At 45.2% G+C, this 22,972-nt stretch overlaps 1 protein-coding gene across 1 annotated transcript in view; it reads left to right on the plus strand.

Moving 5' to 3' along the window:
- LOC137532273 (interleukin-17 receptor E-like) overlaps nucleotides 1-22,645 on the plus strand; it is a 131,238-nt gene extending 108,593 nt beyond the window's left edge. Inside the window, exons 13-18 of the mRNA XM_068252605.1 lie at nucleotides 1,200-1,245; nucleotides 11,752-11,906; nucleotides 16,181-16,258; nucleotides 16,549-16,603; nucleotides 18,300-18,407; nucleotides 18,913-22,645. Coding sequence (XP_068108706.1) covers nucleotides 1,200-1,245; nucleotides 11,752-11,906; nucleotides 16,181-16,258; nucleotides 16,549-16,603; nucleotides 18,300-18,407; nucleotides 18,913-19,580 — 1,110 coding nt within the window. The 3' untranslated portion in view covers nucleotides 19,581-22,645. The remainder of the gene's footprint in view (nucleotides 1-1,199; nucleotides 1,246-11,751; nucleotides 11,907-16,180; nucleotides 16,259-16,548; nucleotides 16,604-18,299; nucleotides 18,408-18,912) is intronic.
- Nucleotides 22,646-22,972: the final 327 nt, after the last annotated feature.

Consider the following 22,972-nt stretch of genomic DNA (forward strand, 5'->3'; position numbering starts at 1 on the left):
AACCGTATGTCCGATTATTTCGGGATCGAAAAGGACAAAAGGCACAATCGAAACGAAGGTTTAAACGAAGGCAAAAACGAACCGTGTATTCCCAGCATTAGGCATCTAATTACATTTATGTTTGCTAAAGAATGTTTCTCCTCTGGATGTCAGTGTATATAAGCTGTGTTTTTCAGTTTTGGTCAGGAACCAGTCCGACGAAGGCTTTTTATAAGTCGAAAGCTCACTGTTTATCCATCTCTAAGTTAGCCAATAAATGGTATCATCCTGATTCAAAACTTCTTGCTTTTACTCATGGCTAACACGGTACAACACTTTACTGCTTCTACCATGTTAAGTGTGAATGGCCCTATCCACTTGCATTGCCTTTGCGTTACCCTGCGGTAAAACGGGGTGACGCAACAGAGACTTGCAATGCAAATGTAAAAGAGGCCTTAAAGGGGAACTGAAGTAAGAGGTATATGGACGCTGCCATATTTATTTCCTTTTAATCAATACCAGTTGCCTGGCAGCCCTGCTGGTCTATTTGCAGTAGTATCTGAATAACACCAGAAACAAGCATGCAGCTAGTCTTGTCAGATCTGACTTTAAAGTCTGAAACACCTGATCTGCTGCATGCTTGTTCAGGGGCTATGGCTAATAGTATTAGAGGCAGAGGATCAGCAGAGCTGCCAGGCAACTGGTATTGCTTAAAAGGAAATAAATATGGCAGCCTCCGTATACCTCTCTCTTCAGTTCCCCTTTAAGAAAATTGGATGACCTGAGTATAAATCCACCTCCTTATTTTGTATAAAACTGTGCATAAAGTTTTATTATAATTTATTTTTATTATTTTTTATTTATATAGCGCCAACATCTTCTGTAGCCCAGTACGGAGTACAAAACAAATATTGTGGAATATATATACATGAAAAGACCCTGTACAGTCATGACATCTGGTAATACAAGTACAAACCATACATAGGTAATGTGTGGTTTGAGAAATCTTTAAGATTGGTACACGTTCATATGGCAAATTACAGCAAAATAAGAAACACTAGGAGGAGGTCCCTGCCCATGCGAGCTTACAATCTAGAGGGTAGTGGGGTGGAAACAATAGGGATAGAGACAGTTATCAACTTTATTTCGAGTGTACATGATGGTGCTGCTGCATTTGAATTGACTAAAAATATTGTGAGGTTTTTTTTGTTCTTTTTAAGTTCGCGTTGTGGAACAGCACTTATATCAGATGTCCCGAACACAGGGGTAAGTTTCAACACAATTACATGGTAACTCATCTTTAAATGTTTATTTTAAAGGGAAGGTTCAGGGAGGGTGGATAAAAAATAAAAATCAATTTCCACTTACCTGGGGCTTCCTCCAGCCCGTGGCAGGCAGGAGGTGCCCTCGCCGCCGCTCCGCAGGCTCCCGGTGGCCGACCCGACCTGGCCAGGCCGGCTGCCAGGTCGGGCTCTTCTGCGCTCCAAGGCCCGGCACTTCTGCGTCCTACGCCGGCGCGCTGACGTCATCGGACGTCCGCCGGGCTGTACTGCCTGCGCAGTTCAGCCCGGAGGACGTCCGATGACGTCAGCGCGCCGGCGTGGGACGCAGAAGTGCCGCGCCTTGGAGCGCAGAAGAGCCCGACCTGGCAGCCGGCCTGGCCAGGTCGGGTCGGCCACCGGAGACCACCGGGAGCCTGCGGAGCGGCGGCGAGGGCACCTCCTGCCTGCCACGGGCTGGAGGAAGCCCCAGGTAAGTGGAAGTTGATTTTTATTTTTTAACCACCCTCCCTGAACCTTCCCTTTAAGACAAATAACATTTATATTGTGCTTTTCTCCTGGTGGACTCAAAGCACCAGAGCTGCAGCCACTAGGAGTAGCAGTGTTAGGGAGTCTTGCCCAAGGCCTCCTTACTGAATGGGTGCTGGCTTACTGAACATGAAGAGCAGAGATTCAAACCCTGGTCTCCTGTGTCAGAGGCAGAGCCCATAACTAGTACACTACCCAGCCACTTATAAAATGTAAACTATTTTTTCAGCATCTTTGTTATTTGTTTATTTATTTTATTTATTTATGTATTTATCTTTTGTCTCATTCTTTTTTTTTGGGGGGGGGGGGGGGGGGGGGCGGCACATCTGCAGATTGTACTTGTAATTGTTACTAGCCGTCCCGCGTCGTAGCATACGCCGCATCTTCTATTTATCTAATAGAGTACGTGCCTCAACCTTGAAGCAAGAAGAATGGTGGGTACACACATCGGATAAAAGTCTTTGGAAAAATGAAAGATCACAGACCAATTTTACCCCCTTCCATGTAGTATCAGAGCCACACCTACACAGTCTATTCTATTGAGCTGCACTCCCCATTAGATAGAAATATTTGCAAGATGCTGCACACAAAGTTGCTGTACACATTCAAAAGATCATTATCTGCAAAAGATCCGTTCCTGCAAAAGATCAGTACCTACAAAATACATTCATAGTCTATATTTCCATGCAGATTATTGTGGACATTTTTCCGCATAAGGGCATAAGCATCCGCATACAATGAATTTTCGATGCTGGTCGAAAACACAAATATTTCTGAAGATTTTCGTGAAAATTCGCCAAAAAACGAAAACAGGATTTTCGATGCGAAAATGACTTATGCGAAAATTCGCAAGCAACACTGCTACATGCTACATTAGCACTATCCAGGAGCGCCACAGGGAGGATTCCCAATGCCCCCTTTTTATACAACCGGAGGGACCGCGGGAACCACAGCGGCACCCCGGAGGGGGAGGCTAGGTGCCGCAGGCGACCCCCCCCCCCCAAGCGTGGCCAGCGCCAGGGAGAGCCGTCTGCACCCACCTCCCAATATTAAAAACAGGCACTTACCTTAACGTCCATTGCGTTCTGCTACATGCGCATTCATTTTCTCATGGAAAGCATTTTTTGCAGTTTGTATCCTTTGGAGGCAGGTGGTGGATGGCTTGCTCCGGTGGTGTGAGCCCTGGAGTGAGTTGTCTGCACCTGTCCTCCCCCCCCCCCCCCTCTGGAGTGCTGTATGTGAGCCAGCCCTGAGCTCTAAAGCTCGGGGTGACCCATGCTTCACTCCTTTCTCATGTGGTGCCCCCAAGTTAATGCGCATGTAGCAGAACGCAATGGACGTTAAGGTAAGTGCCTGTTTTTAATATTGGGAGGTGGGTGTGGACGGCTCTCCCCGACGCTGGCCACGCTTGGGGGGGGGGGGGTCGCCTGCGCCTCCCCCTCCGGGGTGTCGCTGTGGTTCCCAGGCAGTGAGAGAGCCTGGGACCCTGTGGTCCCCCTGGTTGTATAAAAGGGGGGCATTGGGAATCCTCCCCGTGGCGCTCCTGGATAGTGCTAATGTAGCATGTAGCAGTGTTGCTTGCGAATTTTCGCCTCGAAAATCCCGTTTTCGTTTTTTGGCGAATTTTCACGAAAATCTTCAGAAATATTTGCGTTTTCGACCAGCATCGAAAATTCATTATATGCGGATGCTTATGCCCTTATGCGGAAAAATGTCCACAATAATCCGCATGGAAATTCAATCTATGCGGACGTTTATACGGAAAAATGCCCGCAATAATGCACAAGAAACTTCTCTGAATGCGGGCGCTAATGCCCTTATGTGGAAAATGTCCGCAATCATACGCAAGTAATGCGAAAATGACTGGCCTTAGGCGAAAATTAACGTGAAAAAATTAGATGGAAAATTTGCCTGTCAAAACGAAATTAGGCGAAAATTCGGTAATAATTTATCGAAACAAATTTTTGCATTTTCGCTCATCACTGGCATGTAGCAGGGCGACCGCTTTGCAGTATTGGTTTTTTGACCCTGCATAGTTTGGCATGCAAAAGCAAATGCATATTTGCATGAGCATTGCCTCATGAATAGCCAATTAGGCCAGATTTGCAAAGCCAGACTTGCTAGGGTAGGTCTCTTTTCCACGGACAGTTGATAGGCAGTAACATGCCTCTCAAACTCTTACAACTGCTCACTACTGCCTGGTAACAGCTTGCTGCTGCCTGGTATCTGCTCACTGCTGCCTGGTAACTGCTCGCTGCTGCCTGGTAACTGCTTGCTGCTGCCTAGTAACTGCTTGCTGCTGCCTGGTAACTGTTGCTGCTGCCTGGTAACTGCTTGCTGCTGCCTGGTAACTGTTGCTGCTGCCTGGTAACTGCTTGCTACTGCTTGCTGCTGCCTGGTAACTGCTTGCTGCTGCCTGGTATCTGCTCACTGCTGCCTGGTAACTGCTTGCTGAGCACACAGCTCAACAGTCCGTGGAAAAGAAGCCTAAAACTTGGTGATTGAGCACGCATACATTTTCTCATGCAAAGTACTTCTTCTTCTTGCTCGAAGGTTGAGGCACTTACTCTATTATATATATAGATATATATTCTGAATTATCTAGCTTGGCAATGGCATGCATTGTATGCACAGCAGCCACTAGAGGGCAGAAGAGAATCATCAGTTTCCTTAGTGCTTGTCACCTGTTCTGCTATAATGCAGAAGGCAGAGAGTGGGTGGCTGTGGCACCTGTAGCTGGTATAGGTTAAAGCAGGCCTGAACGCCGAACTTCCTCTGTGCTCTAAATAAGCAACAGCATAATAACCTTCAAAGAAAAACATTTCTTTGTTACAACTGATACAAATCCTGCAATAAATCTGCAGTGTATCTACTTCCTGCTTTACTGGAAGCAGACATAGGGTTATCATCCTGTGTTTACAAATTAGCTGCTCTGCTGAGGCAGCCAGCTGAAACAGCTAAGAGATCAAATTACAACTTGTAATACATTACAGATGAGGGGGAATTAGACAGGCTTAACTCTCTAAATACACACAGGGTGCATTTCTCTGTTTTCCTTCTGTCCTGTGCAAGAGATCAGGTCCACTTCAAAGGACTACTAAAGTGAGAGGGATATGGAGGATGTCATATAAATTTCCTTTTAAAGCGGATCTGTGATGAAAAACTAACTATAACAAGTAACTTGTCTATATATACAATGGGTTGCAAAGTATTCGGCCCCCTTGAAGTTTTCCACATTTTGTCATATTACTGCCACAAACATGAATCAATTTTATTGGAATTCCACATGAAAGACCAATACAAAGTGGTGTACACATGGGAAGTGGAACGAAATTCATACATGATTCCAAACATTTTTTACAAATAAATAACTGCAAAGTGGGGTGTGCATAATTATTCGGCCCCCTTTGATCTGAGTGCAGTCAGTTGCCTATAGACATTGCCTGATGAGTGCTAATGACTAAATAGAGTGCACCTGTGTGTAATCTAATGTCAGTACAAATACAGCTGCTCTGTGAGGGCCTCTAAGTTGTCTAAGAGAATATTGGGAGCAACAACACCGTGAAGTCCAAAGAACACACAAGACAGGTCAGGCATAAAGTTATTGAGAAATTTAAAGCAGGCTTAGGCTACAAAAAGATTTCCAAAGCCTTGAACATCCCACGGAGCACTGTTCAAGCGATCATTCAGAAATGGAAGGAGTATGGCACAACTGTAAACCTACCAAGACAAGGCCATCCACCTAAACGCACAGGCCGAACAAGGAGAGCGCTGATCAGAAATGCAGTCAAGAGGTCCATGGTGACTCTGGACGAGCTGCAGAGAACTACAGCTCAGATGGGGGAATCTGTCCATAGGACAACTATTAGTCGTGCACTGTACAAAGTTGGCCTTTATGGAAGAGTGGCAAGAAGAAAGGCATTGTTAACAGAAAGCATAAGAAGTCCCGTTTTCAGTTTGCCACAAGCCATGTGGGGGACACAGCAAACATGTGGAAGAAGGTGCTCTGGTCAGACGAGACCAAAATGGAACTTTTTGGCCAAAATGCAAAGCACTGTGTGGCGGAAAACTAACACTGCACATCACTCTGAACACACCATCCCCACTGTCAAATATGGTGGTGGCAGTATCATGCTCTGGGGGTGCTTTTCTTCAGCAGGGACAGGGAAGCTGGTCAGAGTTGATGGGAAGATGGATGGAGCCAAATTCAGGGCAAACTTGGAAGAAAACATCTTGGAGACTGCAAAAGACTTGAGACTGGGGCGGAGGTTCACCTTCCAGCAGGACAATGACCCTAAACATAAAGCCAGGGCAACAATGAAATGGTTTAAAACAAAACATATCTATGTGTTAAAATGGCCCAGTCAAAGTCCAGATCTAAATCCAATCGAGAATCTGTGGCAAGATCTGAAAACTGCTGTTCACAAACGCTGTCCATCTAATCTGACCGAGCTGGAGCTGTTTTGCAAAGAAGAATGGGCAAGGATTTTAGTCTCTAGATGTGCAAAGCTGGTAGAGACATACACTAAAAGACTGGCAGCTGTAATTTCAGCAAAAGGTGGTTCTACAAAGTATTGACTCAGGGGGCTGAATAATTACGCACACCCCACTTTGCAGTTATTTATCTGTAAAAAAAATGTTTGGAATGATGTATGATTTTCGATCCACTTCTCATATGTGCACCACTTTGTGTTGGTCTTTCACGTGGAATTCCAATAACAGTGATGCATGTTTGTGGCAGTAATGTGACAAAATGTGGAAAACTTCAAGGGGGCCGAATACTTTTGCAACCCACTGTATCTTATCTAAAGTTTAGATAGTTTACACAGTAAATCTAGCTGCAAACAGCTTTAATAGAATATGTTTATTTCTTCCTGTGATACAATAACAGCAGCCATGTGGTTTGTAAACATTACACAGAGGCAGGCTTATCTTTATCTTGAGCAAAAAAAACCTAATCCCCCCTCCTCCCCTCTGCCTCTATCTCTGGCTAGTAATACCTCCCCCTCCTCCTGCCCAGACTGAGCTCCCACGAGCCCTTGCTACTGTCTGAAAGTGCCTTGGCTCTCTGAAAACCTGTGGGCGTGGCTTGTTTAGTTTATAGGGAATTAGAGTATTAAAGCAAAAACAAAAAAGTATTTGGCCCAGGAATGCCCTATAAACAATAGGAAAGGAACACAATTATGCAATGAGTAAAAGTTCATCTCGGATCCACTTTAAGCAATACCAGTTGCCTGGCTGTCCTGCTGATCCTCTACGTCTAATACTTTTAGCCATAGACGCTGAATATGAATGTAGCAGATTAGTCGTTTCTGACTTGATTATTGTCAGATCTGACAAGATTTGCTGCATGCTTGTTTCTGGTGGAATTCAGACTCTACTGCAGCCAAATAGATCAGCAGGGCTGCCAGGCAACTGGTATTGTTTAACAGGAAATAAATATGGCAGTCTCCATATTTTTCTCACTTCAGTTGTCCTTTAAGTTGAAAGATCTCAGCCCAATGCGCAACTGCAAGAGATTGCAGTTCATCAGGGGCGTATCTGGGTAATAAAGCGCATATGGCAAACACTGAAATTGCGCCCCATATCCATTTACGCACCATATCCTATTGTGCCCCTTATGCATACTGAACCTGTCCCTCCCAGTATTGGTAGCCAGAGGTGCCCCCCCAGTAGAGTTAGCCACCCAGTAAAAGTAGCCAGATAGCCAGAGGTCGCCCTTCTTGTATAGGTAGTCAACCAGTTTAGGCTGACCTCCCAGCACAAGTAATTAGTTTAGTAAACCCCCCCCACCCCAGTATAGGTTGCTGGAGTTAGCCCCCAAGTATTAAGTAAGGAGCGACATTTCTCAGTATGGTGTTGGAGCATGTGGTAGGAAGGGGCAGCCATGGGTGCCCGCGGTGCTGTGGCGCCCATGGCACAAGCCATACATGCACCCCTCTAGCTACGCTTCTGCAGTTCATTAACCTGCTGCAGAGGCAGTCTGGCTTTCATATGCCGGCCACACTTCCGTTGTCAGAGACAGCTGCATGGTCCCCAGATACCAGGAATAAAGGCACGCCCGACAAAAGACACGGAAAACAGATGATTAATGTAGCAGAAAAGACTTTACCGATGACGACGTTGGAAAGACTTGTAGTTTCCCCACAACGATATTGCAAATGAACATCTCATTCAAATACTGTGCGGGCAAGCGGAAACAACGTTCTGCACAACATGTCCGCATTCAGTGTCTTAAAATGACATTGTACACACGTGGCCAACTGCACGAAATCTGTCGCCTGAGTTGAACTGCTGGATGGATTGGACAAAATGCTTTATGTTGGTCAGTCATCGTTTTCATTTGGCTACATGTTTGCACACGATTGTCATCCAATACGGTGAAATCAGTTGTTAAAATGGATGTTTCAAACAAATTTAGTTTAGCATATGTACGAGGCTTCAACAGCTGGATTCCCCAGACACCAGTGTTTAATAGCCACTATGCCTTCTCTATACATAAAATAAGTAGTCCCATGCATCCAGATTAAAGGGAATCTTAAAGTGGATCCGAGATAAACTTTTACTCATTGAATAATTCTGTTCCTTTCATATAGTTTGTAGGACATTCCTCAAGCCAAATAATGTTTTTGTTTTGTTTTAATACTCTAATTCCCTATAAACTAAATAAGCCTCGTCCACAGCTTTTCACAGTGCCTTGCCACTGTAGCAAGGGCTTATGGGAGCTCACTCTGGGCAGGAGGAGGAGGTTACTAGCCATTGATTTTCAGAGGCAGAGGGGAGGAGGAGGAGAGCAGACTGAATTTACACACAGGCAAGCTGATAGCATCTCCAGCCCTCAGCCTGTGACAATGTGACAAACAGAACATGGCTGACCTCATTGTATCACAGGAATACATAATCATAAAAAATCATAAACTTTTAAATGCTGTTTGCAGCTAGATATGCTGTGTAAACTAATCTAAACTTTAGATAAGATATATAGACAAGTTACTTGTTATAGTTAGTTTTTCATCTCGGATCCGCTTTAAGCCAAATAAAATAAATATGTTAACTTAGCTGGGGCTTCTTCTTCCCGCCCCCGGACTCCTACTGCCCACGGCTGTCTCCTGATCACCTCTGGGGCAGTGGCGGCAACCCCCACAAAGCTTGGCTGTCGCCACCAGTCAGCGGCTGCTGCATACATTCATCCCTGAGCCTCATCCCTGAGCGCGCACCCTGGTAGTGCTCCTGACGCCGGGAGCATTCTGCGCATGCGCAATACGTCTATTTCGCTATTGCACATGCGCAGAATATTCCCGCGCCGGTAGCACTACCAGGGTGCGTGCGGCATAGGGCCGAATGTTCGCAGTAGGCTCAGCTTTGCGGGGGACCAGTAGGAGTCCAGGGGGCTGGAAGAAACCCCAGGTAAGTTAACATATATATTTTTTCTTTATTTGGCTTAAGATTCCCATCAAAGAATGAAGTAGTCCCACGCCTTAATATTAAATAATTAAATAGTCACATGCCTCCAAATAAAATAATTAAGTAGCCAGGTGCCCCTATATATAAGTATTAGTTAGCCAGATGAGGATCCTGCTTGCTAGCAATATTAGATAGCCTTGTGTGTCCCCCATATAGCAGTATTAGGAAACTATGTATGACTTCCCTCTCCTAGATTGCAGTATTAGGTAGCCAGGTATGTGTACCTAGTCCTATTAGTCCTTCCCAAATAGAATCAGGCAGCCAGATGTACCCATCAGTATTAGGTAGCCAGTGATGCCACTTAGTGTTAAGTAGGCAATGATGCCCTTCAATATTAGGGAGCCAGAGGTGCTCTCCAGGCCCAGATTTACATCACTAGAGCCTATAGGCACAGATGTCCTGGCACCCTAGACTTTGCCCTCCATAAACCTACAAACCCCCGCCGAACCGCATTGCAAGTGTGCAGGCTGTCCCAGCTGTCACTTCTCCCTTACTTCCCTTGCCTTTCATAGGCAGCTACAGGTGCCCCTTAGCATTAAGTAGCCAGAGATACCCTCAGTATTAGGTAGCTAGAGGTGCCCCGACTGATGGGAGATCTGGTCAGTGAATGGTAAGGGCTGGGTGAGTAACCTCTCATTTACACTCTGCCCTGGACTCCTTATAGGGAAGGAGAGAAGGAGGGATGGAGGCACTCAGGGAGGGGAGTGAGCTTCCTTTCCATCATCAGGCGCCTCTAGACACGTGCCTACGGTGCCTTATGGTAAATCTGGCCCTGGTGGTCTCAGTATGTGGTAGTCACAGGGCCCCCCAATATTAGGTAGCCAGAGAAGCCCCCAGTATTATGTATCCAGAGATGCCCCCAGTATTAGGTAGCCAGATGTGCCCCCCATTAACCAGGTCCCTACCATCATTAGGTACTCAAAGGTAGCCTCCCCCAGTAGTAGATAGCCAGAGAAGCCCCCAGTATCAGTTAGATAGTGGTAGCCCACAATATTCGGTAACCAGATGTTCATATTCCCATTCCATTCCCATCCAGTACCAGGTATAAAGAGATAGCCCCTCCCTATTAACCTACTGCACCCTTAGTAGTAAGTAACCAGTGGTAGTTAGCCCCCCAGAATTAGGTAGCTAGAAGGGCCCCAAGTATTATGTAACCAGTTGTGCCCCCAGTAGTGGTCCTCCTGTGTCCCTAAATGTGCTAGTACAGCTGTTCTGTAATCTACTGTAGTTCTGGTAGTTCCAGTTCCCATAGGCTAACACTAGGTGGCGTACAATGTCCACTACATTTTACTGACCTGCCCAGGGACACTTTTAGGGCTTGTTCACATTACGTTCTGCTCGCGTTCGCGTTGGGGTTTTTTGTAGCGATTTTTTTTTTGTTTGGTATTCCCAGCGCTTGGGTGGGCATTCCATTTTCCCGAGCGTTTTTTTAATTCACTCCAGAGTAACCAAGCAGCTCAGAGTGACCCAAACCACTAGGAATGTATAGGGGGATAAAAGAGACTGAAAAGCCCTCCTACTAATAAGCAATGCTTGGTGAAATTTGCAATGATTCAGCTATAAGTGAACATTTGTGGTTACCCACAATGCACCACTACTGAATATGCAAATGATCCCTTTTCACCCTTGTAAGCCAGGCTAGCATCCAGAACTGCTGGTGTATAGCAAGCCTATAGCTTTAAATATTACACAGCCACACCAACCCCACATGTAGACGGCCTGTTTAGGGGTTTTGGTCCTCATCAGTACATGGCAGGGATTGAGATGGCTGTATGAGATAGGGCTTGGACCAGTACAACAGAGTAACCAAGCAGCTCGGGGTGACCCAAACCACTAGGAGTTCACTCCCTGACGTTTATCAGGAAGTGAAGTCTTTGACCCGGAAAATAATAAATACAATGTATTTATTCTTTAAAACACAAACGCAATCGCCACGCAAATCGATTTTGTGAGCGTTTAGCACTCTTCCTATACCTTCCATTATAACAAAAACGCCCCAAATATGGTCCAGGCACCGCTTTGCCGAACGCACAGCGCATGAACTGGGCTGATATGAACCTTCTCATAGACATTCATTGCACAAGTGTTTTGGGGCGATTTAAAAAAATCACCTGCGCTTGAAAAAAGGCCGAAAACACCTTTAGTGTAAACGAGCCTGTAATGATCTCTTGTAAAAAGTTTAACTGCGATTGATATTTTCTGCTCCATTGGTGATGCTATTACCATAAGTTTGTGTTAATCCTCATACTAAGACTGCTGCAAAACCAGATTTTCTTTTCCCGCTTGCCAGCGCTTGGCCCTTGTCGGTGTGCCAAGCATTCATTACCAACAGATAATAACTTGTTTGTGTTCATTAATTTGGAAAGTTTGGAAAAGAACACCTGTCATTAAAATGAGGACGTGCTGGCTCCGCTCGCTATGGTGTTTTGTATACGTGATATTTAATAGGACAACGAGGATCAAAAGGCTGTTTTTAATTTCTCTATTATTATATTTACAGATCGGAAGTGGAAGGTGGATGTGGAACAAAATCTCCTGAGTGTTGTACTGAAAATCTCCTCTGCTACTCCGGCCTCGTTCAGCGCGGTGGTCTGCCGCCGAAACCAGACTACCGACTTCTGTAGTGTGGAGTCTCCGGTCCATACTTTCTCATTGGTGAGCAAAACGGGCAGTTTAGGTTGGATAATGTACTGGTTAAAGAGAACCTGGAAAAAAAAATAACCCCAGGGGGTACTTACCTTGGGAGGGCGTAGCCTCTGGATCCTAATGAGGCTGGATCCTCTTCTTCCTGTGCAACACAGATCCAGCGCTGGGACCCCTGGACAGCAGCAGACCATAATATTTACCTTCGCAATCCAGCACAGGCGCTGTACCATCTTCCCCCAGTGGGAACAGCTGAGCTCTGAGTCTCGCACCTGCACAGTAGAGTGGACCTGATCGGGCTCGACTATTTCCGCCAGGGGTACGCCTAGGGTCCTTGGAGATCCGGGGCACCTTTGGGCACCAAGTGGGATGTATATGCTGCGCGCGAGTGGGCGTGACATGCGGTGAGTGGGCGTGACCATGGGTGGGGCCAATTGTACATGAACTTAGCAGCGGTGTAAGCTACAGATAACGGGCCTGCCCATCGAAATATTGGATGGAGCCCCCTGTCCTTTATTTAGATAGTTTACAATCAGTATAGGCGTAGATGAAAGATGCATACACACGTAAATTTTTTATTGGTCAATCACTGACCAATTTTACCAACCCCATGTAGTAAGTGGGCTAACAGACATTAAATATGATGAACAGAGCTAAAATTGGCTAGTCAAAATTGGATGTGTGTACCAGGCTTTACAGCTAATACTGTGCATACTGAAAGTAACAGGGATCCGCATACAATACAGCTGGTTTACAATCAGTAAAGGCACAGAGTAACACCTTATACTGTACACACTGGAGGTAGATCAGCACACAGTGCAGCAACTAGAGAACAGCGTATACTGTACATACTGTAGGCAGCAGAATTCAGCACACTGCAGCTAGTTTACTATTATTATTATTATTATTTTAGTATTTATATAGCGCCGACATATTATGCAGCGCTGTACAGAGTGTATATTGTCTTGTCACTAACTGTCCCTCAGAGGAGCTCACAATCTAGTATCTTCCATAGTTCTGTATCTATGTATGTATGGTGTAGTGTATGTATCATAGTCTAGGGCCAATTTAGGGGGAAGCCAATTCACTTATCTGTATGTTTTTGGGATGTGGGAGGAAACTGGAGTACGCAGAGGAAACCCACACAGACATGAGGAGAACATACAAACTCCGTGCAGATAGTTCCCTGGCTGGGATTCGAACCGGGGACCCGGCGCTGCAAGGCGTGAGCATTAACCACTACTCCACTGTGCTGCCCATAGCTAAAGCTATCAGTACAAGCAGTACAAGCACAGAGTAGTAGCTTATACTGTACATACTGGAGGTAGCAGAGATCAGCACACTGCAGCTAGTTTACTATTAGTCAGGGCACAGAGTAACAGCTTATTCTGTACATACTGGAGGTAGAGATCAGCATACACTGCAGCTAGTTTACTATAAGTACAGACACAGTAACAGCTTATACTGCACATACTGAGGTAGCAGAGGTCAGCACACACTGCAGCTAGTTTACTATTAGTACAGGCACAGAATAACAGCTTATACTGTACATAATGGAGGTAGCAGAGATCAGCACATGCTGCAGCTAGTTTACTATCAGTACAGGCACAGAATAACAGCTTATACTGTACATAATGGAGGTAGCAGAGATCAGCTCATGCTGCAGCTAGTTTACTATCAGCACAGGCACCGAGTAACAGCTTATTCTGTAAGTACCGGGGGTAGCAGAGATCAGCACACACTGCAGCTAGTTTTCTGTCAGTATAGGCACAGAGTAACAGCTTATTCTGTACATAATGGAAGTAGCCGATATAATCAGGGGGGATAGAGAGGAGGGAAGTGAGAGAAGAGAGGCGCCAGGCTACATACCGGACCGCATTGGTGATATGCTCCTATTTATTGCCTGAGGAAGTGGGATATACCCGCGAAACACGTTGCACCTTGTTCTGAGTATGTAAATAAACTGATTTTTGCTTAAAACTGCAATTTTTTGTGTCTGTTTTGGAGGGGTAAGTCCACCGCTACCTACTTCATTTTATCCATTTTAACCACTTGCCGACCGCGCACTCATAACGCGCGTCGGCAAAGTGGTAGCTGCAGGACCAGCGACGCACACCTGCGTCGCCGGCTGCAGGCTAATTAATCAGGAAACAGCCGCTCGCGCGAGCGGCTGCTTCCTGTCAATTCACGGCGTAGGGCTCCGTGAATAGCCTGCGGGCTGCCGATCGCGACTCGCATTCTAAATGTAAACACAAGCGGAAATAATCCGCTTTGTTTACATTTTTACAACGCTGCTAACAGTAGCAGCGTTGTACTAGATCAGCGATCCCCGGCCAATCAGCGGCCGGGGATTGCTGTCACATGACAGGCAGGAGCCTGTTAGAGGCTGCACAGGACAGATCCGTTCCTGTGCAGCCTCCGATCTCCGGGGCAGGGAGGGAGAAGAGGGAGAGGGGGAATCCTGCCGTTGAGGGGGCTTTGAGGTGCCCCCCCCCCTCCCCCTCCGCCACCCACACGCATGCAGGAGCGATCAGACCCCCCCAGCACATCATGCCCCTAGTGGGGAAAAAAGGGGGGTGATCTGGTCGCTCTGCCTGGTATTTGATCTGTGCTGGGGGCTGTAGAGCCCACCCAGCACAGATCTTAGAAATCAGTGCTGGTCCTTAAGGGGGGGTAAAGGCTGAGTCCTGAAGTGGTTAAAGAAATATTGTTTTTACCCTGTTGGCGCCTCTGTACTACTATTGCAGTTGTTTCCACCCCTGGTGGAGGGGAATTCTTCCTTTTTACGATCTACAGAGAGCGACTTCTTAATCCTGAGTGGGGACACGTCTAATCTCCTCACCTGCCTACACAGTGGTTGCCTGGACGGTAACCCTTGTTTATGCGTATAACCTACCTATACTTACCTTCCATACCCAATTTACAGTACATACTACACTATACTGGACTCTCGGCGTCTTCCCTTATACTTATAAAATGTTTTCAATGTGCTGCCCATTGTGTTGCATTGTCAATGCAACCCTCTTCTCCCACTCTTCACACACTGATAGCAAAACCGCAGGAGAAATGCTAGCACAGGCTTCCAGTATCCGTAATTTCAGGTGCTGCACATCTCGTATCTTCACAGCATAGACAATTGCCTTCAGATGACCCCAAACAGGGCCGAGCCGAGGCATAGGCTGGAGAGGCTCCAGCCTCAGGGCGCAGTGTAGAAGGGGGCGCAGAATTCATTCAGCTCTCATTCCTAATTGTGTTTAAAGCAGAAAGAAATAAGAAAAGGGGATACATGGCAGTGACTGCAAGCCAGATAACTAAATATTAAGGTGTTGGGGAGGTTGTGGGCCCTGTGGCGCCTCTTAGTCTAATAGCAATCAGTGTTTGAGTGTTTGATGGCTCGGGTGGCAGGGATGGAGGGGCGCACTTTGGTGTCTCAGCCTTGGGTGCTGGAGGACCTTGTCCCGGCTCTGACCCCAAAGATAAAAGTCTAAGGTGGTCAGATCGGGAGACCTTAGGGGCCATTCAACTGGCCCATGACGACCAATCCACTTTCCAGGAAACTGTTCATCTAGGAATGCTCGGACCTGACACTTATAATGTGGTGGTGCACCATCTTGCTTGCACCATCCGAGCATTCCTAGATGAACAGTTTCCTGGAAAGTGGATTGGTCGTCATGGGCCAGTTGAATGGCCTCTAAGGTCTCCCGATCTGACCCCCTTAGACTTTTATCTTTGAGGTCATCTGAAGGCAATTGTCTATGCTGTGAAGATATGAGATGTGCAGCACCTGAAACTTTGGATACTGGAAGCCTGTGCTAGCATTTCTCCTGATGTGTTGCTATCAGTGTGTGAAGAGTGGGAGAAGAGGATTGCATTGACAATCCAACACAATGGGCAGCACATTGAACACATTTTATAACTGGTCAGAAACTCATGAAAGAATAAAGTTACGTTAAAACCAAGCACACCATTGTTTTTCTTGTGAAATTCCCAATAAGTTTGATGTGTCACATGACCCTCTTCCTATTGAAAAAACAAAAGTTGGATTCAAAATGGCCGATCTCAAAATGGCCGCCATGGTCAATAACCATCTTGAAAAGTTTCCCCCCTCACATATACTAATGTGCCACAAACAGGAAGTTAATATCACCAACCATTCGCTTTTTATTAAGGTGTATCCATATAAATGGCCCACCCTGTATTCTCTTGCCAAGAACTGGGCTTTATACATGTATAGTTATCCTTGCATAAAAATGTAATATTTGATAAATATATATTTTATTTTTCAGCCACATCAGAGGTGTAAACAGAGGTGTAAACAGTTGCAGCTCTCCCTGCCCTGGCCCCGCCCAGACAGATGCATTATGGTAGGGGCAGTCTTCAATGTGCTTGCCTGATAATTGCACATATAAGAAGAAAATGTAAAATATATTTTTCTCTTCCTCCTACTTCCCCCTCTGTCTTTCTGTCTCTGCCCCTCCCCCCCTTTTTCTCCATCTCTTCCCTTCTCCTTACCCAACCCTCCCCCCATCTGTCTCCCCATCTTGCTTTTGTCTATTAGTGTGTCCATAACCATGCGTGCCCCACATGGCTTGCAGCAATAGACAGATGTTTTACTGCATTCACCTTTCTAACCAGTTTCTTTTGTGGCCCACAGGTTTGGCGTTCCGATGTCCGCTTTGCCCACAAATACTTCATCTGTTCTTTTGATTGTAAGTAAAGCTTTTTTTTCCGGTCTATTTGACTAAAACAAATTGTGTGATACAGCAATCTCCTTACTGCCACCACTATTTTATGTCCATGAAGGTTGTTCCCACTTAGTAGATGAGGGTTGGCCTAATACAGCCATGAGAGGAGTTTGAATACACTGGGGGCAGGGCTTGCATACTTGCATACATAATTACAGATAACCTCCTCCCAACGTTTTCTCCTAATACAAAACCCCATTACTGTTATGTCCAGAATGGGGCAATGTGAGCTAGTGTCACGCGGCAGGGGGTGTCCTCTCAAAACTGTAATCACGATCTGTAATTTCGCAAGTACGCATCATTTTGTGTAATTTTGCACCCACTTTAGCGGTTAATAGCAAAGCCCCAAACATGCTCTCATCCTCAAAATTGCTACGAAAAATAGTGAGAAGGTCAAAAAGACCTTTTCGATTTTGAGAAAATCAATTTTAAAAATTCAAAAGAAAAAAGGTTTTTAAACTCTGTAAAGTGACATTTTGACTTTAAAGTGAACCAGAGACGAAGCACCCTCATGTATTTTACCATATATATCAGTGGGAACATTAGCGAAAACGCCTACCCTGCTCTGTTTCAATTTTAACTCTCCAGCTTGCTTCTTACCAATCATGATAAAATCCCCCGACTGAGCATTCAGTCTGGCTTTGCTCAGGAATTTTTATAGCTGAGTCTGTGTTCTCTGGTGTCTTTTCAAGTCCAAGCCTGCCCCCTTGTTGCTCTGCTCAGGAATCATTATAGCTGAGTCATTATAGCAAAGCCAGACTGAATGCTCAGTCAGGGATTTTATCAGGGCTGATTAGAAGCAAGCTGAACAGTTAAAAATGAAACAGAGAGCAGGGTAGGTGTTTTCTCTAATGTTCCCACTGATATATATGGTAAAATACATGAGGGTGCTTCGTCTCTGGTTCACTTTAAAGGGAACCTAAAGTGATCCTGAAGTACCCAGTTTACCTTACCTTGGGCTTCTTCCAGCTCCCTCATTGTCTTTCTGCTCTTTTCCCTTCCCCCGCGGTGCCCCTCCGAAAGCTGCAGACGCGACCCCTGGCTGCATGTGCCTCAGTCATGCTACTGTGGCCTAAAGCGTTCTGTGCAAGAGCAGTTTGAAAAATGTGCAATTGCGCATGTGCCAAACACTCCCGTTAAAAGGAGTGTGATTGAGGAGGCCCCCGAACCTGCCTGCGCAGTACCCCACGACTGGCTGAGTCAGCCAGATTTTGGAGTTTTCTCTCAAACTACAACGTCTTACTGAACTTACCTTTGCAGGTGCAGTTATCCTTTGTTTCCTGTTCTCTTGTGTTTGTGTACAAAGACCCATAAATTGCTCTCAAGGTATCTGTTCCAATCAGTGTCGGACTGGGAGTTGGAAAAACTGAGGAAATCCACTTGCTGACCAAGCAGCAGTAATCATGTGTTGCTGCTCACAGTGGCGACTTGCAGCAGGTTTCTATTAGGAGTGATAACACAGGGTTACTGCTGCTTGGCCAGCAGGTGGATTTCTTCAGCGTTTCCAGCTCCCTGTCCGACACTGGCTCCAATTTTCCTTGGCACTGGTCTTGATTATTCAGTTTTTGTATTCTATCACATTGAAGTTATATTTTGCAACTTGGGTAGCTGTTGCTGAGCTGTTGTTGACTAATTCTTTAATGCCATGTTTTTCCCTCAGACTCTCACAAACACCTGGGCCTGGTGACCCTCCTCGCCCTGATGGTGACCTTCTCTCTGACGCTGCTCTTCTTCCTCGCCTTCCACAGGATTTGGAAGATACTCACAGGTTAGATCCTCGTATAACTTGCTGTCTTTATAGGCCAAGAATGTTGGGCAGTGAAATAGCGCATAACTGGTACCCATCCAAGAGATGATGACTCAGGCTATGCTTTTGCGGGGCAGGTAAAAATGGCGCACAGCTCTGCCTGAGTATTATGGTGCGGCCATTCAAGTAAACGTAAAACCATAAATTACCATTTTGAACATAAAAATTATGGCGCACAGCCGCACACGCTTGCCTGGGGGCTGAAGTTATGGCGCGGGGTGATGCCGCTACGATCAAGGCAGTTTTACTCCCCGCCTCCATTCTCTGAATACCCTGCTCAGATGCATTTATTTCCTCACCAAAGGGAGAAGAACTATCAGCTAAGTTGAGATTATTACGAGACGCATGTATACTTTTTTTTTTTGCTTGTATATCAAGACGTTGTTAGCATATCAAGTCATTCAATTTTGCTCTGTGGCTCTTAAAAGTCTTCATTCACTAATATATACGTTCATTTTCCATGCAGCTCCACTTTGGCAGAGAACCATCCTGCTGGTGTACTCTCCAGATTCTACGGAGTACAAGACCCTCATCTGCGCATTTGCAGACTTCCTGCAAAGCATCCTGGGCTGTGAGGTCATCTTGGACATGTGGGATACGAACACAGTCAGGCAAATCGGCATGATACCATGGTTTTATCAGAAGAGGGAGCTGGTGAGCCAAAAGAAAGGCAAAGTGATGATTGTATGGACCACACGAACTAAGTCAATGTACCAGCAGTGGAAGAACCATAGACTAAATAGCTTTGTGTGGAAAGACCCAACCAACCTGTTTGGTATTGCTATGTCCTGTCTGCACAAGGATTTGGAATCAGAGCAGGAGAACATTATGCAGAAGGAATACACTTTGGTCTACTTTGATGGACTTTGCGACAGGGCGGACATTCCCAAAGTCCTGAGGAAGATCTCCAGGTACCGCCTGTTTAAGGACCTCTACCGACTGGTCTGCAGATTGCAAGATACTACTTGGCTGTCTCCACCATGTCTAATCAAGGCTGTGGCCAAATACTTCATGAAGAAGCTAATCCGCTCTGAAAAGAGTCAGGGTCTTCAGCACCACGTGGAACTCTGCAAACAAAAACTTCACCAAGAGCTCAACTTTGAAATTGTCAAGATGGAGTCAACCTCCTTATGAGAACTCTGGCCACACGGATTTCTCTCTCTTACAGGCCAGACCATTTCACACAAAAATATCCTCTACACATTGGTCATGTTCTTCTTTCTGGGAAAATATTGATTGGCAGATAACCTACTTGAATGAATGCATTAGACATCAACTTCACCCAACTCCAATACATATTTTTTTCTTGAACAACAGTGTATTCAAACAAACCATCAGCCTATACTTAAAGTGTGCCAGAGTTGACATGTTGAGATAAACATAGGTAGATATAGTACCTATGAGGTCCCTTTCTATTTTCTGGCACTACTGCCGTTAACTATACAAATGAGGCAGTCAAACAGCAGGTCAAATAAAGCCCTATTACCAGAAAAGTAGGTAGAAGGCAGCACACTCTTACCTGGCTGAGAAAACACTGCTGATAACATTTTAGTACTGAAAAGTTCAAAGGGTCATTACTTGCAGCTGAATGGAGCAGCTTTTACACCAAACTGATATGGTTGTTTAGAAATGTTTAAAGTCTTAAACATGCAGCACTTAAACTAAAAATATTAATTTGAGATTCTGTTCTGTGTTTACTAATATTCTATTTCTCATCAATACTACACATGCAATTAATTTTCTCATAAGTTTATTTCCATTTAAGGTTTTCTTTAAAAGGAAAATGTTTGGGTTTTTTTTTTCTTTTTTTGCATTTTTGCTTTATTATTCATTTTTTGTTCAATATTAAAGGAATACTATCGATTCACATATTTTTTTCAATTGCCACAGGAATTGTTTGGGAAGTGCTGCTAAGTACTGGTGTATACATTTTAGTAGCAACTTCTTTGTTTACTGTTAGCAAAATACATTCAAAGTTTACTGACGCCAAAACTGATGGCTGAATGAGCCATGAGGAGATGGGAAATTCCCCTCACACTTGATCAGTTAACTCTGTGTAGCTCTGTGTGTGACAGAGAAGAGAGCTCCCAACAGCTGCAGCTCCTGTGTTTCTGACTGATGTGTCTGAAGAGAGCAGAGGAAATGTAACTAATTCTCACAGCAGGGCCGGGCCGAGGCATAGGCTGGAGAGGCTCCAGCCTCAGGGCGCAGTGTAGGAGGGGGCGCACAATTCATTCAGCTGTCATTCCTAATTGTGTTTGAAACAGAAATAAATAAGAAAAGGGGATACATAGCAGTGACTGCAAGCCAGATAACTAGATATTAAGGTGTTGGGGAGGTTGGGGGCCTTGGGGCACCTATTAGTCTAATAGCAATCAGTGTGTGATGGCTGGGGTGGTAGGGATGGAGGGGCGCACTTTGGTGTCTCAGCCTTGGGTGCTGGAGGCCCTTGTCCCGGCTCTGCTCACAGCATTTCATACTGTTTTAGCTTTCGGAGTTTAATATGTTTGATATTTGCTTTCTGTAGTCTGATATGCAACTCTGGCTGTGCATTGAAGCAGACACCCCTTCTGTAATTGATTCGTCCCAATATAGCTAAATCCTACCCTCAATAAATTACAGCTTTTGCCTCTGATATTTATCATGAAAAGTAGGAAAATGTTTACACAGCTACTTAGACATTATTTGTACATTGTCATTTTAGAACACTTGGGTATCGATAGTATTCCTTTAAGTTAGAAATGTTGTATGTGGGGGAAACTGGAGTGCTGGGATAAAACCGGCACAAACACAACCTCAATATCAGTGATCTTGCAAACTTGGCTCTCCAGCTGTTAAAGAGAATCTGTATTGTTAAAATCGCACAAAAGTAAACATACTAGTGCGTTAGGGGACATCTCCTATTACCCTCTGTCACAATTTCGCTGCTCCCCGCCGCATTAAAAGTGGTTAAAAACAGTTTTAAAAAGTTTGTTTATAAACAAACAAAATGGCCACCAAAACAGGAAGTAGGTTGATGTACAGTATGTCCACACATAGAAAATACATTCATACACAAGCAGGCTGTATACAGCCTTCCTTTTTAATCTCGAGATCATTTGTGTGTTTCTTTCCCCCTGCAGCTATCTTCCACTAAAGTGTCAGGCTGTGTCTTCCTGCAGAGTGCAGACAGCTCTGCCTGTATGTAATTCTTCAGGATGTGAAAGCCCAGCCAGGGAAGCTTGTAAAAGATAATAGAGCAGAGAGAAGCTGCACTAATCTAAATAACACACAGGCAGTGTGCAGAGAGGGGCCTGGAGGGAGATGCATCGCAGAACCACAACACTGAAGAACTTGGCAGCCTTCCTTCCAGACACAGGCTGACAAGTCTGACAAGAGAGAGATAAGTTGATTTATTACAGAGATGGTGATAGTAGAACGTGCTGCAGTAAGCCAGAGCACATTAGAATAGATTTTGGAACTTGTAGGATGGAAGAAAACCGGATGAAATTTTTGTTACGGAGTCTCTTTAAGGAACTTCAAGTCCCACAATGCACTTGCCTTTATGAATCATGACTGTGGCTGTCAGGCTCCTGCAATGCATTGTGGGACTTGTAGTTCCTTAACAGCTGGAGAGCCAAATTTGCAGATCACTTCTCTATACTGATGGTGTTTTTTTTCACCAAAAAGGAGACCTGGAACTTGAATACTGCAAGACAAAGGTGCTGATCAATTAGCCCCATGCTGCACATATGAAGTCAGTCCATATTTTTCTCAGTCGTGTGTCTCTGCAGATTCGGCCACCAGGTGTCGTTGTGACACAGCTAGACCAGGTAATGGGTAATCTGTTTTGGGAAGTAACTCTAAACTGGCATTCAGTCATGTGTAAAGATGTGATTGAGAGATCATGTACTCAGGCCCCAATCAGATTGGCCAATCTTACCAACAGGTGTGCAGAATGAATTGTTTATGTAGATGGTTGGTTAATGAGATTTCCTAACTGTATCTCCATCGATTTGTCATGTATATGAAGCTAGTCTGCAGTCTGCTTTCCAAGCAAGCGTCTAGAATAGCTGATTTAGAAGGAGCTGAGGATGAAAAAAGGCCAAGAAAGAACTAAAGAACTTATTGTATGTAAAATCTCTGTAAATGTCTGGATCTATGTACATTTGGTAACAGACAAACGTTAATTTAAAAAAAAAAAAAAAGTTTGATATCAACCATTTGCCTTTATTATTTACATGAGAAGTTTAACTACTTTCGGACCAAGGTGATTGAAATCTACACCCTGTTTCCGTGGGCTCCTGGCTGGCAGGACGTAGATTTCAATCACCATCCGCAGCGCACATTCGCCGTTTCCGTCTCTCCCCGCCGATCGCGCCGCTCAAACCCGACGTGTCTCTATGACGGCAGAGCCATGTGAGCCTAGCAATATGTCTATCAATGTAAGCCGCTCCCATTGGCTTACATTGATAGACACAGTGAGGAGCCAATGAAAGCGGCTCCTGACCGGCCCACATGACTCTGCCGTCATAGGGATGGCAGAG

This window comes from Hyperolius riggenbachi, chromosome 9, assembly GCF_040937935.1.
Source record: "Hyperolius riggenbachi isolate aHypRig1 chromosome 9, aHypRig1.pri, whole genome shotgun sequence".
Lineage (NCBI taxonomy): Eukaryota > Metazoa > Chordata > Amphibia > Anura > Hyperoliidae > Hyperolius > Hyperolius riggenbachi.